General features: G+C 47.8%; 1 protein-coding gene across 2 annotated transcripts in view; it reads left to right on the forward strand.

Moving 5' to 3' along the window:
* LOC122379849 (sushi, von Willebrand factor type A, EGF and pentraxin domain-containing protein 1-like) overlaps positions 1–17,782 on the forward strand; it is a 111,389-nt gene that overhangs the window by 29,680 nt on the left and 63,927 nt on the right. For both annotated transcript variants that reach the window (XM_043362397.1, XM_043362398.1), the window contains exons 7-9: positions 14,897–15,091; positions 15,466–15,642; positions 15,962–16,135. In XM_043362397.1, coding sequence (XP_043218332.1) covers positions 14,897–15,091; positions 15,466–15,642; positions 15,962–16,135 — 546 coding nt within the window. The remainder of the gene's footprint in view (positions 1–14,896; positions 15,092–15,465; positions 15,643–15,961; positions 16,136–17,782) is intronic.

Consider the following 17,782-nt stretch of genomic DNA (forward strand, 5'->3'; position numbering starts at 1 on the left):
TGACTGGTGTTTTAGCCCTCGCCCGTATTCGTGTTCTGCCAGCGTTTAACGTATAGGGTGGGGGGGGGGGGGGGTCCGTTGGAATCCCATCGTCGTTTGGCCCCTGGTGGAGCTAGAGCTTCGCGGAAAAAAAAAAACGAGCGTGTTGCCCGAGACGCGAGGAAGCTGATGATAACCAACTTTAAGGTCCTAGGTCATTGGTTAACCTTCCAGGCCAGGTCAATTACCCAGAAGTCGGGAAAATAGGAAGTTATTTGAAGTTCGTAAAGCGCGGTTATTATTTTTTGCGGTTGCTGATCACGAATGTCATGTTAATTTTGATCACAGATGTCTTCGTACATTTAGGCCAGGTCAGGTCAGGTAAGATCAACCAGTAGGTGTCCTGCCGGCTATCCATAGGGAGTGTCAAGCGTCAACTACCACTGACGGTGTCGTAACATGTTACGAAGGCACTAAAACTACTTCGTAAATGATCAAATGCATGTTAAATTCGAAATCGGCCCGAAAAGCTACCCTAGAAACATGTCAAACTCCAAAAAGTGAACCGAGGTCACCAAAGGTCAATGACCTGACCTGACCTTCAGGTGACCTTGACAGTTGACACCCACAATACTGCATGGGACCAACATCATTTACATGTTTGGACGTTACAATCACAAAAAGACTGGAAATGTGCGGATAATGTGAGCCGACTAAGCCAAATCGCGATTCCGGCCAAGCGCGGTCTCGAGAATCAGGTCACAAGTCAAAAACCATTTGAGTCAGGGTCATGAAATTTTTAGAACATGTGTAAAATTGATAAACTCGAGAGTTACTGAAAGTTTCGTCGCGATCGGCCGCTTTTTGCGCGAGTTATGTGCGAAAAGCCGAGGTGGTCCGTTCGCCCGCCTATAAGTGCGAGGGTTAATTTTGGCTTTTGATGCCGAATTCTGTTTTATGTCGCTTATTTTACCTGATAGAATACAGTCCGAATTAGATTCGCTTCACTTCACTTCATTAATATTTTGTTGACTACCAGTCAACAAAAGCTCAGAGGTATATGTATTCTTTCATTTTAATCCATTATCTCTGTCAGAGGCATATCAACCTTGACCCGCAACTGACAATGTGTTTTAATTACAAGAAAATACACTTGTAATTCCAAAATATATTGCCAGTTTTGATACCGTTGGCTTGAGGACACGTGACTAGCCAAGTTCAGAATGTTCTAAATAAAACTAAGTATCATAAAGCGAAAAAATGATGCTGCTAAAATCAAGCCATTTTGATAGCGCTGTGTTGGACATGATTGCGTTTTCATGAATGTGAGGTCTGCTGCCAAACTACTACCATTTTTCTGATGGTTTCTTTCAGGATGTGTTCTCTCATCCTTTTTTTTTAAACACTGGCATTTTATCAACTCACCTCTGAGCCTCTTTAGCCGAGAAATTTTGAAAAATCCAAAACCATATCAACTCACCACCCCCCAGGGGGTGAGTTGATATGAACTTTGGCGTTTTAAAAAAGGGGCTTAATATATACATTTTTTATTCATTTTTGCTGATTGCCTCCCCAAGGCATGTGCCATGAAACTGGCACGAAAAGAATTCCGTAAATGAATGTGGTTTTTAAAGAAATCTAGAAAAAACCTCAAAATCCATATCAACTCACCCCGGTTTACGGTACTCTCTGTAGGAGGGTAAAGCACAGAGTAGATGATGCGTTACTCCCTAGAAAAGGGTTCCGTTTAAGATTTACCCTTTCAAAGAGTGTAACCTAAAAAATGTTACACTCTAGACAAGAGTAAATCAAAAGAGTTTACCATTCAGAAGATGGTAAAAAACGTCTGTGTGTCATGTTACCCCTCCCTGGCGAGTTTACTCTTCATGAAAGAGTAAAATTTACCATCTGGAAGGTGGTAAAAAACGTCTGTGTGTCAAGCTACCATGCTATGGCGGGTTTACCCTTCAGGAAATGGTAAAAAAGTTTTCAGTGAACAATCGGTAACACACTCAAAACTTTTTTACTACCTCCTGGAGAGTTCATTTTCATCAAACCCGCAAGATAATAGTATATTGAAAGGGTAACTCGCTGCTACCATTATGTGCATAGTAACGGTACGTGGTTAATATGAACTTATTCGCCAGCGAAGAGTATTATTACCATGTAAATATCAATATTACTCTCGCGATCCAGAACATCACGAAAACTCTTTCCTCCTGGGTATCGTGACTCGGGTACAGATAGTCGTTTCATGCGTGGATCTTGTTTACCCTCGTGAAGATGATATTTGAAATGGAAACAATCAGCCAATCAGAAACGAGATCGGCCGTTTGCGGTTTGAAGGCCGCGCGCATCTGTCAGTTTTCGGCCGTTGGTCTCCGAGAGCGGATGTGAGCAGTGTCGGTGCCGCGCGGCGTGGCCGTTGGTGATTGTGCTTGTGTGTTGTTCATCGCCTATAGAGCCTCTGTGGACATTTTATTGTAAGTACCGATGTGCTAGAGCATTGTGTGCCGTTGAGTGGTGCTAATTTGACCTGGTTAACAGGACCCCGTGCACGGCCACGTGGCCTAGTGTTGTGAGTACGTACCTACATTAATTTTGTTGTGATGCTACAAGTTTATGCATTTTGTTGGTGACTTTGAAAAGCCTTGCACTGTAGTGATCCAGTCTCATTATCTCACGCAGACGGGCGACCACCCAGGAACGCCGTCGCTCACTTCAAATATTGTGCGCTCTGCCTAATCCAATATGAGGGCGCTGAATGTCTTGTATTCATATTCAAATTGCATTCAAGTTGTATCGTGGTGTTTATTTACCGCTTGTGCATTGCTGAACGCTTTGTATAAATTTGTATGAATAAGTGAAGAGTCTCACAATGTTCATGGTTGGTGTGCCCCTCGTATTGTTTGTACGGAAGCCAAATATACCTACATCATGTTGCTCTTGAAACATTTTTTTTTAGTTGGTGAGCTCCGGTTAACAGAAGCTTCGTGAAGCTTCTGAAGGAAGCGTCTGTGGGTCTGTTACCATCCTCTGGGGGGTTTACACTAAAGGAAAGAGTAAACATTACCATGTGACAAAGGGTAGGCCATAAGAATATACTCTCTGTAGGAGGGTAAAGCACAGAGTAGATGATGCGTTACTCCCTAAAAAAGGGTTCCGTTAAAGATTTACCCTTTCAAAGAGTGTAACCCAAAAAATGTTACACTCTAGACAAGGGTAAATCAAAAGAGTTTACCATTCAGAAGATGGTAAAAAACGTCTGTGTGTCATGTTACCCCTCCCTGGCGAGTTTACTCTTCACGAAAGAGTAAAATTTACCATCTGGAAGGTGGTAAAAAACGTCTGTGTGTCAAGCTACCATGCTATGGCGGGTTTACCCTTCAGAAAATGGTAAAAAAGTTTTCAGTGCATTTGGAGGTCATTATCAGCTGATGCCGGTTTTATTGGACGTCATCGACCGATGTCATCGGTGCCGTTAGTCCCCCCTGCCTTCCACTGAAGCCATTCAGAGGCAGTTGGTCTGCCGGCTGACCCCATCGGGCCCTGGTAACTCCCCATTCGGCGTTATAGCTTGGTGCTGATGCCCACGCCGACATTCGGTGATAATTTACCAGGATTGGTGTCCGATGGGAGAGCAGCCCGAGCGCCCAGTTACAGCTCAGCAATGGGGTTTGACGGTGGTTACGGTGTCCCGTAGCTACCGGCCAAGTGTCGGGTGTCATTGCCATATATGCGCGTTGGACTGTGAGTTTCAGCTGTTTTCATCATGAATTATGCGGATCTTCCTGAATATTGCTTGTATTTCACTAGCACGTTTAGGCAATAAATTGGGAATATGTTTTATAAAACTTGTTTTAAAGCCTTCAGGCCCACAACACGTTTATTGGAAACCAAGCTTGAAGCAAACACATCTTCTAATGCTGTTGATTGACCGTTGACCTCAGACTAAGGCATTCCTGTTTTTTAAACCACTGATTGCCACGTGCGACAGAAAGTGGCTGGCTTGGTTGTGTCAACAATAATTTGAGCGATTTTGGAGGCCTTATTGCCCCTTGTGACAGTCGCTACAATTCTTTTTGGGTGATAAGGCACAGCGATAAGTTGAAGCCGCAAAGTAATCACAGATGCCACACCCGGAAGTGTCAACTCATAACTTCAGGGCCGGATGCACACATCCAATAACGGAAAAGCCGAATGGATAGCGTCACGCGTCAGTCGGAAATGACATCCAGGCACAACAGTAAAAATGTCGCTCCGAAACGGCAGCACGTCCCGCTGGCCGGACAGCGATGCGGACGTCATCGCGTTCCTCCGGCGCCGGCCGTCATCCATCATCGCTCTCGGCGTGATGTGATCGAGACGCCTCATTTCCGGGACTGTCTCGACGGCAGTCATCTCGGGACAGGCTTCATTAGTCGCCCGTCTGACGGCGCCGCTGCGGTGTATGCCGCTGTCTGCCGCTTACCAGCGTGATAACGAATGTGTGGTGAATGGAACTGCGATTATGGGATCAGGGCAAGTGAATAGAGCACAGATTTACATATAATACCAGCAACTCTGATGACTCGTCGATCTTAGCTATCGATTGGGTGGACTACTACCTAAAGGATATTTTTTAGTGTCTAAGGCTCGACTGTGCATCTATGGGGAATCTATCGCGGTCATTTGAAAAAGGAAGTTTTGTGTAGAGTGCAATGCATAATTGCTGGTTGAAGGACAAGAAGATGACAACGTCGATATTTGTTATCCCGATTTCTATCTATACCTTTATATGTTCATGACAGAATGTACTCAATAATGCTTTGTGATTTCTGAAGTTTCGCATCATCATATTTTGAAATCCTCTGAACAAGTAATTTCTCATTGTACTTTGAAATACGAGGCCTGGTAACCATTTCTACCTTGATGAATGCTTTCAGTTTTTCTGAAATATTATGCACGCAACTCACGATTCAACATCAAAATAGATTTTGAAGTGCGTGTTTTTATACAACTTGTTCGACGCTTTTACTCTGACTAATAAGGAATGAAAGCAGAGGAAGCGAAATAATCTTTTCTCTCCGGCACAAAAGATGGTTTCCACTGTCCCCCGGGTGGCTGGAACGGACGCTGAATTTTAAGTAAGCGTCATTCACTTCCAAACCGTTGCGTTTTAGAACCGCAAACTAGTTAACGCTTGAGAGCCACCTCTCAGAAAATCCATTGTTTCTCTGGCCGTTCGAGACTCGCGGAAACGTTTTGCCAGCGTTCACTCTGGTGACTGGGTCGGCCATCGTTCGTTTGTCAAGAGTTTCGACGCACCATAAGTCACTGGGCCTTTCCTATCAGCCCCTCGCCAGCGGTCTCCGCGGCCTCTACTAGCGTCGTACGATGCGACGACGGCGGTGGCGCGGGCGGCTCGGTGGCCTTTGGCGACGCATTAGCGCGTACACCGCTCTGCACTTGAGCAACACGCCATCAGATGGTGGCGAACAGAGACCGGTCGAGCGACGGCCGATAATCCCGGCCCGCGGCGGCATGGGTCCTGGGCGGCCGCCGCCCCCGCCCACCGACGCCCCCGCCCCCGCCGCCGCTCCCACCCACCACCACCGTCAGTCTGAGCTCGATAAACCCGCCGGAAAGCTAGGGCTCGCCCAACCTGATTACCTCCCGGTCCGTGGCATTAGCACGGCTCGCTCGTCCATGGATGACGAAGGGCACGGCCGCGGGCGGCGACTCGCGTCGGCCGGCCCCGAGAATGGTGGTTCAGGCTTATGTGGGTCGGAAGGGCCTCGTCGTTCAGAGGTTGTGGGGGCTAACTTATAGGATATTCAACGTGGCCACCGCTTTGTTTCGAAACAGATGTCTGGTATGGGTCTCTCGAGGGAATGCCCACTTACGTACATAGAATGACTACCCTTAAGTGGTTGTTTGTGAACGGATAATCATTGAGCTGACTCCGGACTTTTACTCTTTAAACCTGCGATCAATAAACAAAACATTACTGGATTGACCTCAACTGTTTGCTATTTTCACCTGATAAGTAACTGTCATTGAATTTCAGTTTATGATCTATTTAGTTAAATGTTTATCATCCAGCTCAGTATGAGACACAGAAACCACCGCAGGCGGTTGAATCGCACGTAGTCCTTCCGACAGCCTCTCGGGGTAGATACCTGCGTACTGTGCCGTGCTGTGCGGCGCAGTCTACCTTTAGGGGACCAAGCCGCTGTGTGTTGCGGTGCAGTCTACCTCCCAGTCTTACTTGATCCATCCGCCGCCACCATTCGCGCCCATCATAACGCCCATACTTCCTGTGTTCTTCGTTGTTTTCTTCGTTGATATAAATGAAGTGAGGGCAGATCTTTTTGGGGATGAGGTGAGGATGTGACAGTGAGTGTGCCAGCAGACGAGGCCGCTGTAAATAAGGCGTTATTGTGCGTCGTGAGTGTCAGTACCTATAAGATAATAGCAGCCGAAGGAAAATCACTCCATTTTCTAGGTAATCATTTGATTTGTTACTAATTGAAAATGTCTATTGGAGCAAAAACTACATAATTGATGGAGTATTTCTGTGATATATTCGTACCTAATAGCAAAAAAAGCGTTGAAAACACAATAAATGTCTGCCGGTTAACCTGCGAGTTGCTGGGGGGGGGGGGGGGGGGCGTTAAACGCCCTCACTTTTTTCGCCGGGCCATAGCATAAAAATGGCGCGCGCCAAATTTTGGGTACCTGTAGAGAATTGATTGAAGTTTATTGTGACAAAGTTTCAAAAAAATCGGTCGGAAAATTTTTGAGATATCGAGGTTTTAGTGACGTCATGATTTCTGAGTTTTCGACCAAAAACGGCATATGTTAAAAAAAATCATATAAAATCACAGAATAGACATACAGACATGCCGTAAACGCCATTAGAATGCCAATACCATGAACAATCAAATGGCTATCTTCGATTATTGATTATCGTTCCGTATTTTCCAAAATCTTGAACTGAATCTTGACAATTTCTCGTGACTACTTGCCGACCATGATACATGAATTTCTTAAATTGAACTTTTTGAGCCAAACACGTACATATATGATAAAATGAATGTCACCATCGTGTTCTACGGCCCAAATTACCCATAAAACATGTGTCATAGGCTGCGAATAACAGTTTTGATTTTCGGGGATATGTGCCTACCCGGTTGACCTGACCTTGACCCTGACCTATGCTTTACTGACCCCTACATGAAACTGACACTCTTGTAGGCCTTATATGATGGATTGTGCACCGTTTTGACAGAGGTTCTGAAGAGAGGCGCCCATTGCGAAATCCTGAAGTCCACGCTACTGAAAGCCCGATTTCAGGTGTTTGACCTGACCTTGACCCGACCTGTGACCTCAAAACTCAACTTTAAAGTACTCATCTGAAGCGTCTCGTCGCGTTCTTTCGTTTGCCGCCTCGTGCGTTTCGCTGCGCCTATTGGTTCTCGAGTTATCGGCTGGGGGCGTTTAACGCCCCCCCCCCCCCCCCAGCAAACGGTGGGTGGCGAAATACCCCAGCAACTGCCGGGTTAAGAATGACCACTGTCCATAATTCTGACCTTCTGTGTCGTAAGCCTAAGACTCAGGAATAAGTTTGGATACGTCACAGGTGCACAAGGGGTGGTTAGACTTGAAGCTGTGCTGCCAATCTCTAGAACACTCGAGTCGACACTAGCCGTTTTCACGACGGCCATCTGGTAAGTACACATTTGGTGCACATCTGGTGCAGATCAGGTGCAGATTTGGTCAGATCAGGTTCAGTGTGTCTCTTAGTAGCTATCAGCTAGGGTTGCACTAATTGCTTATATGCCTGCTTTGTCATATTATCAGACAGCATCATCGATTGAAACACTGAAATGAATTCATAAAATAAAGATATTTGCTGTAAAAGAGATTAAAAGAGATTAAAGTTTAAAAGTGCAGATTTGGTCAAATCAGGTGCACTCGCCGGATAGCCCGTCGTGAAAACGGCTACTTTCAGTCCGTCGAGTGCCGTCATTCGAATTCCATCCATACGCTTCAGTACCGTGCACATGGCTCTCCCCGATTATTCTTTATTATTTTCGCTCTCGATCCTCTTTATCTAATCACTGTGGAACAAATAACATATAAGTTGTTTGACTAAAAATGGAAGATAAAAATATTTTTTAAAGCTGTGTGAGTTAAGTGTCACTATTGATACATTACGAACGCGACCTGTGCCGCCATTTCATTACAGTTATGTCCACCGTTGATTAGTTTTGTTTCTAATGACGTCATACGGCCGGGGGACGCCGTTAATCAGCCTTAACGCTCCGTCTCGAGAGCCCTCGGTCGCTCGGATGGCTTCATCAGCATTTGGTCGGTTAAGATGAAATTGTCCAGAGTCCTAGGGCGAAATTCAAGAAGATTACGGAATGCGTAACGCTCTCCAAAGCAGTGAATAAATCCAAAGAACCGGCTTGGTTTTAATCCACATAAAGCCACTTCCAGTTGAGATGGAGTAATGTGGTTACATAAAGGGATGAACACTAGGGTGTGTCATTTTGGGCACTTTTTTCGCAAAACATGGTGTTCCACTGATTTTATCGTGCCCCAGACACGTAGAAACCGTGTGACATTTTTTATTTCCCCCAAATATTAACACCCATGCGGCGCCGACCGCCGACACTTTGGCCTATCTCTCAGCATTAGCGACCTCAGCGCCCCTAGCGGCAATGTTTTGAACTAACACGCTCGCTATGCTTTGTGAGCTTACGATCATCATTAAATGCATTTTACCGAAATGACACCTTGCTGTTGGCTTGTCTGGCACTCAGAATGTTGGTGAAAATGTGATGTTATGCATCTTAAAGCACGAAATAGTTCTGTGTTAATGTATATTGCATAGTACTACCCCAGATCCCCGTCCTGGTCTGACGGGATACGTACGAGCGCATGTTTATACATAGTGCCTGCTATTAGGTGTCACATGTTTTTTTTTTTGTAGCGTCGTTCACTGCATAGACCCCGGGGAACAGGGGGGGGGGGGCAGTGGGGGCGCTTACCCCCCCCCCCCTCCAACTTGAGAGCCGAGTGGGCGCCGCCCCCTCAACATTGATGCAACGATGAAGGATCTCTGCTCCCTTTTATGGACCTACATGTCTGTTTTTATATAAACATCAGCACAAGGTATTTCTCTTGCATGTGAATGGTTTCTGCTGATTCGGCATCGATTTAAGAACACCTGCTATTGTCATCCCACTTTGATTTTATCTGAACTTGATCATAACTTTGGTAGGTCAGATTTTATACTGGACCATTTTGGTTCCGGATGGTATTTGATTTGGCGTGATGAGAACATTATGACGTACAACGGTAGTAAAGTCGTTGATTGATACAGGTTTACTCGCTCCGGTGGGAGGCAGTAGCGGCGGAACACCTTCAATTAAGTGGAGGGGGGGGGGACACTGCCGACTTTTGGTCCTATTCTTTCCATGCAACGCCCATTAGGGCTAATGTTAAAATGCCCAAATCAGAGGGGGCACGGTGCCCCGGTGCCCTCCCCGTTCCGCCGCCTATGGTGGGAGGGCGGCGTGTGGGACTCAGAAGGAGACTTATGGCTTGTGTTGTGCCTTTGGTAGGACCCTCAGTATCACCGATGCAGGGCCTTCAGAGCCTCCAATTAAGGGCCTTTAGAGGCACTGGTGTGGGGTCCTCACAGACGCCCGTGTGGCCCCTCAGAGGTGCTAGTGTGAATCCCTCATAAGCGCCGGTGAGGGTCCTCACAGAATACAGACGCCGTTGTGGACCCTCAGAGACACTGGTGTGGGTCCGTTACATGTGGGTGTGTGGCCCTTAGAGCTGCTGGTGCGAACCCTTTAAAAGTCGGCAGGGGGCCCTCAACGACCGGGGAGGGGACTTCAGACCGGCAAGGGGCCCACAGAGGCCGGCGGCATTTTCAGAAGCCCTGTGGGGTCCTTAGATACCGACAAGGTACTCTGAGACGCCAGTGCGGCCCTCAGTCTCTGGTGTAGGGCCCTCAGAGTTGCAGGTAGGTGGCCGTCAGATATGCTTTTGCCGAACCCTCACAGGCGCAGGTGTGGGTACCTCAGAGCCACCAATATAGGGTTGCATAAATTGTGTGGCACTGGCTTGGGGGACCCTCAGTGGTGTCCTTATGGGCCCTTAGAACCACTGGTGTGGGTCTCTCAGAGGTGCTGGTTGTGAACCCTCAGAGGCCCTGCTGAGGGCCCTCACGGTCTCCGTTATGGGATCCTCAGAAGCCGGCGTAGACCCTGACTGAGATCTTAGTGTGGCTACTTAGGGGCTCATGAGGTGCTCTTACGAGACCTGTGAGGTCTTTCTCAGCTGAAATATAGTCAGCGTGGACCCTCAGAGGTCAGTTGGTACCGCAGGGGTCTTTGTGGCCGGGTGGGCTCTCAGAAGCACCAGTGAGGGCCCTCAGTCTCACAGTCGTCGTAATGGGGCCGTCAGAGACATTGGTGTGAGGCCATTACTGATTACAGGTTGGCGTAAGGCCCTAGATATGGCCCCTCTTGGGCTGGCAAGGACTCTCAGAGGCACGCTAGCGGCCATAAGAGGCCGGTAAAGGGCCCTCAGAGGCCGCCAGTAGCCTTCAGAAGCCGGCGTGTAACCCTCATGGACAATTTAGTGAGGCTTCTTTGGACTCACGGGGTGCTGTTACGAGCCCTATTCTTTCTGAATCGAAATATGGCCAGTATGGACCCTGAGCGGTAAACTGGTGCCACAGAGCCCCTCCGACCCGAGGGGTCCTCTGAATGCGATAGGGGGGGGGGACTGGAGGGCACGTGCCTCCTGGGACCCCCTGACTACGCTACTATTTCATATGCGTCATGTCAGGTATTTTGGGCTTGCATCCCAACTTGAAGAATGTTCCTGGGCCCCTGTGACAATATATTGTACTCATTATAGGTATTCGTCATTAGCTTGCACTCTCTGCAATCTGCCCATACTATTATTTGTCCCTAGACGCGCTTACAGAGAGCAGGGATAAGCCCATACAGTCAACGGCCTGTTAGTTTCGCAAACAGCCGCCAGGGGCGCTAGGGTCGCCTATGTTGTGAGATAGGGCAAACTTCTCTCGCTCGGCGCCGCCTGGGGGTTAAAATTTGCGGGAAATTAACAATGCCACGCCCTTTCCACATGAGTGGAGCACAATAAAATCGATGGAGCACCTTGCATTGCGATTAGTGACACACCCTAATGAACACAAGCAAGAAAAAATACTGGGCAACAGTTTTTGTGACAAAGGCATTATTTTAATCTAAAAGAATGGAAACACATCAATTAAGTGCCTGTAACAAAGAGCATTACAAATGCACTTGCTTTTTGCCGATGCTCAATATAAGCTCCGTTTGTAATACCTGTTTTCGCTTATGCATTTGGGATAAATGACCATTTGACATTAGTAGTAATTTCAAGCTTGAATGTCACTGTGCCTAGAAACGCACCTTCCCAGTGACTATTGCCTTATAGCCCTTCACTGTGTTATTATGTAAATAGAGCCTCAATCGGCTCCAAGGCACATTATTTGGGATTGACAAAGCAAAAGCATACCGCTGAATAAAGTGAAAACTATTGTTTCCATTAATTGACTGGCTTTGGACGATAATTTAAAATCAACAAGCGCACGATATTTCGTTTCTCCATGGTGCCCACCAGATCTATCCATCTCAGATCGCCTCTGCGTGTCCGACATCGGGCCGCTGGCTGTTCCGCCGCCGCTGTCGGGTCGAGCTTGACGCACGAATAGATGGCGGCGATTTACCGGCGGGCCGGCCGCCGCCAGGAGATGACCTCGTCCCCATCGTCCGGGCCAAATGTGCCGGCCCGCCGCCGCCGCCGCTGGGCGCACCGCTGACATGCCAGTCTGGTCATCAGGCCGCCTCTTATGACCGGTCTGATGAGATGATGGCGGCGGCTGGCTGACCGGCGCCGGCCCGTGTATGATTTGCGCTGCGGTAAATCACCGGCCACCGAGCCGGACGATGAGACGACGCCGTTTCGGTGGCGTCCCATGTCCGGATATCGGGGACCTCCCGTGGAGATGTGCCGTCATGGTGGACACATAAGGACTTTCCATGTATGAGGTACGGGATAGAAGGCAAGGATGTGGTATAACATGCATAGTTGACTGCGATCTTTCAATAACGATCATTGTTGGTGATCAATAGCAATTGATATCAGATCATACAGAACAATCGAATGTCTTGCTCCATTACCATTATGGAATGCTTGATAATTTGGTTTTCGGTCATATTTTCCCAAAAATTTGATGAGGCTTTATGACACTGATGGCACAATATAGCTTCAAACATTTGTCTAGCTGCTTTAACGTGAAAAGTAGGACTCAGAAAAAGGAAAACTTTGAACTCCGAAAATGCTTAGAGCCCCTGAAGTATGTATAAAGTAGAAACACTTGTTTAATGTGATGTTCTTGCTAATGTCCACACCGTCTCATTGACTGCGGGAAGTTAGGATGACACAGCACTGATGCAAATGTCGTAAGTGTGATATATCCGGTGAAGTGGCGGGACAACTTTTCCGTCATAACACTTCACACCGAAGTTTCGCCGAGTGGATGATAGACAGTTGACTTCATCGATCGTATCAAACTGTAAGAGGACTGAATGAAGTGTTACTAACTAGACTGAAAGCATTCAAGTATGCATTCGTCAAGTATTGTTGCTGCTTATATGTTGTGAACTTTGTTCTTTTTATAGTTTTCGTCAGTCTGGATTTCCTATAGCTCTCATAGCCCGGCAGTTGCTGGGGTATTTCGCCACCCACCGTTTGCTGGGGGGGGGGGGGCGTTAAACGCCCCCAGCCGATAACTCGAGAACCAATAGGCGCAGCGAAACGCACGAGGCGGCAAACGAAAGAGCGCGACGAGACGCTTCAGATGAGTACTTTAAAATTGAATTTTGAGGTCACAGGTCGGGTCAAGGTCAGGTCAAACACCTGAAATCGGGCTTTCAGTAGCATGGACTTCAGGACTTCGCAATGGGCGCCTCTCGCCATAAACTCTGTCAAAACGGTGCACAATCCACCCTATAAGGCCTACAAGAGTGTCAGCTCCATATAGGGGTCAGTCAAGCATAGGTCAGGGTCAAGGTCAGGTCAACCGGGTAGGCACATATCCCCGAAAATCAAAACTGATATTCGCAGCCTGTGACACATGTTTTATAGGTAATTTGGGGCGTAGAACACGATGGTGACATTCATTTTATCATATGTGTACGTGTTTGGCTCAAAAACTTCAATTTAAGAAATTCATGTATCATGGTCGTGAAGTAGTCACGAAAAATTGCCAAGATTCAGTTCAAGATTTTGGAAAATGCGGAACAATAATCAATAATCGAAGATAGCCATTTGATTGATCATGGTATTGGCAGTCTAACGGCGTTTACGGCATGTCTGTATGTCTATTCTGTGATTTTATATGATTTTTTGAACATATGCCGTTTTTGGTCGAAAACTCAGAAATCATGACGTCACTAAAACCTCGATATCTCAAAAATTTTCCGACCGATTTTTTTGAAACTTTGTCACAATAAACTTCAATCAATTCCCTACAGGTACCCAAAATTTGGCGCGCCTGCGGCGCGCCGTTTTTATGCTATGGCCCGGCGAAAAAAGTGGGGGCGTTTAACGCCCCCCCCCCCAGCAACTCGCGGGATAGGCCGCCTCAAGCAGCAAATTTCAGTTGGCAAGGCCCAAAACGTGCATTTTTCACAGTTGATTTCCAAGCACACATATGAAAGCATGATTATCGTGGCGACTTTCAGTCTCTTATGCGAAAGAGATCCTAGTTATGATGCATTGTCAATGCCCTCTAATGCACGCTACTTTATAGGCTCCTCCTAGAGTCTTGTCTTTTCCATTCCGGTCGCACTGTTGTCTATTTCGGCTTATATCCGCCACTTGACCGATATGACGTGAGAAAATGAGATCCGTGGCCCATGTTTTAGGTCATGCTATACGTACCATATCCATAGGCGTTGAAACAACTACATTACTAAGCATACGTTCGTAAATGTGGGTACTCACGAATTGTTTTTTGTTGAATACTTCTGAAAATAAGGTAAATTATTAAAACAATCGTGGCGCTGGGCGAATGTTGAAATATTGCTGAGCCGCATCTCGCTGGTCGTCGTCGGCGGCTCTTATTTCAAAACGGGTACAGTCTCAGCCAGCTGGCGTGCCCGGCGACAGATGAAATCAGCAACGAGGCAGTGTCAATGGGTTCAATGTCAGAAGCTGTTCGAGCGTCCGACAGAAACCTGGCAAATCACGTGGATCTGGTAAAATGCAAGGTGGTTTGAATGCCTCAGCACCACGCGAAAGAATGCTGAGGTCATGGTATCAGGCGCTCCGGTCGTACAGCATGGCCTCTACGGCCTGACGGTCTGAGGGGCCAAATATCATTGGAAGTTGGTCCCTGGTCGGTTCCTTCTAAACCTTCAATTCTTCTCGCCTATTTATTTTCGGATTTTGTGGCACGAAATCATGATTATTTGGTTGCTTTACTCGATACCCAAGTGAACTGCAAAAAGCTGTCAATTGTGGTGGCTCATCCGCTCAGCATATATAGCAGTTCATTCATAGAGTGAAGACACCTCACTCTAAGTGAATATTTGTGTCTATAGAACCTTTTGCCTTTTGTCACTGATCAATATTTTACCGCCAACTATTCTTGTATAGCCGAAAAGCATGAAGGCGAGTTATACATATGATCGGCAAGACCCCAGCATAAATTCAAGAAGGCTTTCGCACAAGCGCAATGAAAGGAATACGAATCATCATATTACATCATAATAAGTCCATCACATTACCGTCCTGATGATCCATTCAACTCTTTTTCAATTCACCATGCCCATCCGCCTCTCTGCTGTTTCAGTGTTCTGCGTTGGCTCGCCAAACATCACCAACGCGCGTCATAACGCCTCCTATGACCTTAGCACGTTCGACCTGAACACGACGCTCTACTACTCGTGCTACCCGGGCTACCAGAGCCGGGGCATGTTCTCCGAGGCCAAGTGTCTCATGTATAATGACACCGCCAAGTGGTTCGGACCCGACATGCATTGTGACCGTGAGTGATCTAATTTCCCCACTAGATTCTTTTTTATTTGAACTAATTTTAATCAATCTCGCGAGGAATGCTTCTCGCAGCCAAGCGTAAGCTTCGCGATGTCTTCTTTTGGAAACGAGCGATCATGGATAAGGTGCTCATACGGTGGAAACTGAATCTGGGATTGCGTGCAGGTTTTTGTTTATAATTTGCGCACAGCCGCACACTTCTTGCATTTTTAGTGCAAACATTTCTTCATTGCCTACAAGATGAGTGCTAGAAACACGAACATCTAACACATTGTGAGGCAGTCCATGTATTCAAGCGATTGGACGCTGAATTAGTCTCCTTATATTGGTGTCCGACAATTGTACCCTATACTGTCCTCACCACAGCCAAGCACTGTCCGCCCCCGCGGAGCATCGAGCACGGTCAGTTGGAGAGCAATTGTTCGGCGTACCTGTGCCGGGCCAGCTACCAGTGTGACCAGGGCTTCGAGCTGGTCGGACGGGCCAACACATACTGCCAGAGTGACGGCACCTGGCAGCCCTCCGAGCTGCCCACCTGCACACGTGAGTTGGGTTATAGGGGTAAACAGGGTGTCCCAGTAAGTAGTATGAATAGCAAAGAGTGAATAGCAGATATATTGGCTAGTATCCTGGAAGCACGCCATTTTGCTTGAATGATTATATTTTACGTAGTTAATTTTCAATGCTGCCTGAGATTTTTGCCATGGCGGTGAAGCGATGGAGAAGATGATTCACCAATACAGAAAATGTGTTTGTTTGACCGGTATCGACCGGCAATGGGCATCTAGCAATGTACTCACAAATGCACCACAAATCCACCATCACTGACACATGACACTCCGCCCCACCCCTTCGTCGACAGCGGTTCAGTGCTCACCTCCGCGGACACCTCTGTACGGCCGAGTCGAGGTGAAGACGACCACCGTCTCCTCCATAGTCCACTACTCCTGCCAGCCTGGCTACGTTCTGGTCGGCAGTGTCGCCCGAACATGTCAGCCGGACAAGCGCTGGAGCGGCGACGAGCCCGTCTGTCAAGGTAGGTCTCGCGCCACGGCCGGAAGCAACGAGGAGAATGTTGGAAAATGAATATTGTTAGTTTTAACAAATCACCCCTTAGTTAAAAAATCACCTGTTATTTGAACAATATTTTAACCCGGCAGTTGCTGGGGTATTTCGCCACCCACCGTTTGCTGGGGGGGGGGGGGGGGCGTTAAACGCCCCCAGCCGATAACTCGAGAACCAATAGGCGCAGCGAAACGCACGAGGCGGCAAACGAAAGAATGCGACGAGGCGCTTCAGATGAGTACCTTAAAGCTGAATTTTGAGGTCATAGGCTGGGTCAAGGTCAGGTCAAACACCTGAAATCGGGCTTTCAGTAGCATGGACTTCAGGACTTCGCAATGGGCGCCTCTCGTCATAAGCTCTGTCAAAACGGTGCGCAATCCATCATATAAGGCCTACAAGAGTGTCAGCTCCATGTAGGAGTCAGTCAAGCATAGGTCAGGGTCAAGGTCAGGTCAACCGGGTAGGCACATATCCCCGAAAATCAAAACTGATATTCGCAGCCTGTGACACATGTTTTATGGGTAATTTGGAGCGTAGAACACGATGGTAACATTCATTTTATCATATGTGTACGTGTTTGGCTCAAAAAGTTCAATTTAAGAAGTGCATGTATCATGGTCATGAAGTGGTCACGAGAAATTGCGAAGATTCAGTTTAAGATTTTGGAAAATGCGGAGCGATAATCAATAATCGAAGATATTCATTTGATTGTTCATGGTATTGGCAGTCTAATGGCGTTTACGGCATGTCTGTATGTCTATTCTGTGATTTTATATGATTTTTGAACATATGCCGTTTTTGGTCGAAAACTCAGAAATCATGATGTCACTAAAACCTCGATATCTCAAAAAATTTTCGACCGATGCTTTTGTAGTTTATAGTTATGTGTAGCTCTGTGTGACCGGCTGAGACGCTGCGTGGCCCAGACGCGCCTGGGGGACGCCGTCTAGCCGACACTGACAAATGTGTCCAAGGGGGGTGTCCTGTTACATGTGTGGCGACGGGGGCGCCGAGTCGCGGTGGTAGCGGCGCCGGGTCGTGCGAGAGGGTTGGCAGTGTGGTTGGAACGGTCGCAGGAGAAGCACCCAATACACTCGACTACAAGCTATTTCGGCGCCATGCCTAAAGTGAAGGCATCTGCGAGTGCTAGTGCTGGTGTGACACCGACGGCAGCGGAGTCCGGCGGAAGGGCCACTTTCGACCCTCGGCTAATACCCGAGTTCAGTGGCGAAGGGACCGGTGCGGACATAGTGGAATGGTTCACCCGTGCCGAGGTGTTGAGCAAGCACCATGGGGTGAATCTGGCGCTCGTGCTGCCAGCACGACTGACTGGCGGTGCCTTCGCGGTCTGGCTGCAGATGTCAGAGGAGAGCCGCCGCTCCGTGGACAGCGTCAGGGACGCGCTGTACGACGCCTTCGCCATGGACCCGCTGGCGGCCTACGACGCGTATGCCAGCCGCCGTCTCCAGCCGGGCGAGTCGGCCGACGTTTATCTGGCGGACCTGCGCCGTTTGGCCACGCTGCACGGTGGAGTATCGGAAAAGGCCCTCGCTTGTGCCTTCATCGCTGGACTGCCGGACACCGTCCGCAGCGCGATTCGGGCCGGCACTCGAGCAGA

Source organism: Amphibalanus amphitrite, unplaced genomic scaffold (genome assembly GCF_019059575.1).
Source record: "Amphibalanus amphitrite isolate SeventyFive unplaced genomic scaffold, NRLGWU_Aamphi_draft 000085F_arrow, whole genome shotgun sequence".
Lineage (NCBI taxonomy): Eukaryota > Metazoa > Arthropoda > Thecostraca > Balanomorpha > Balanidae > Amphibalanus > Amphibalanus amphitrite.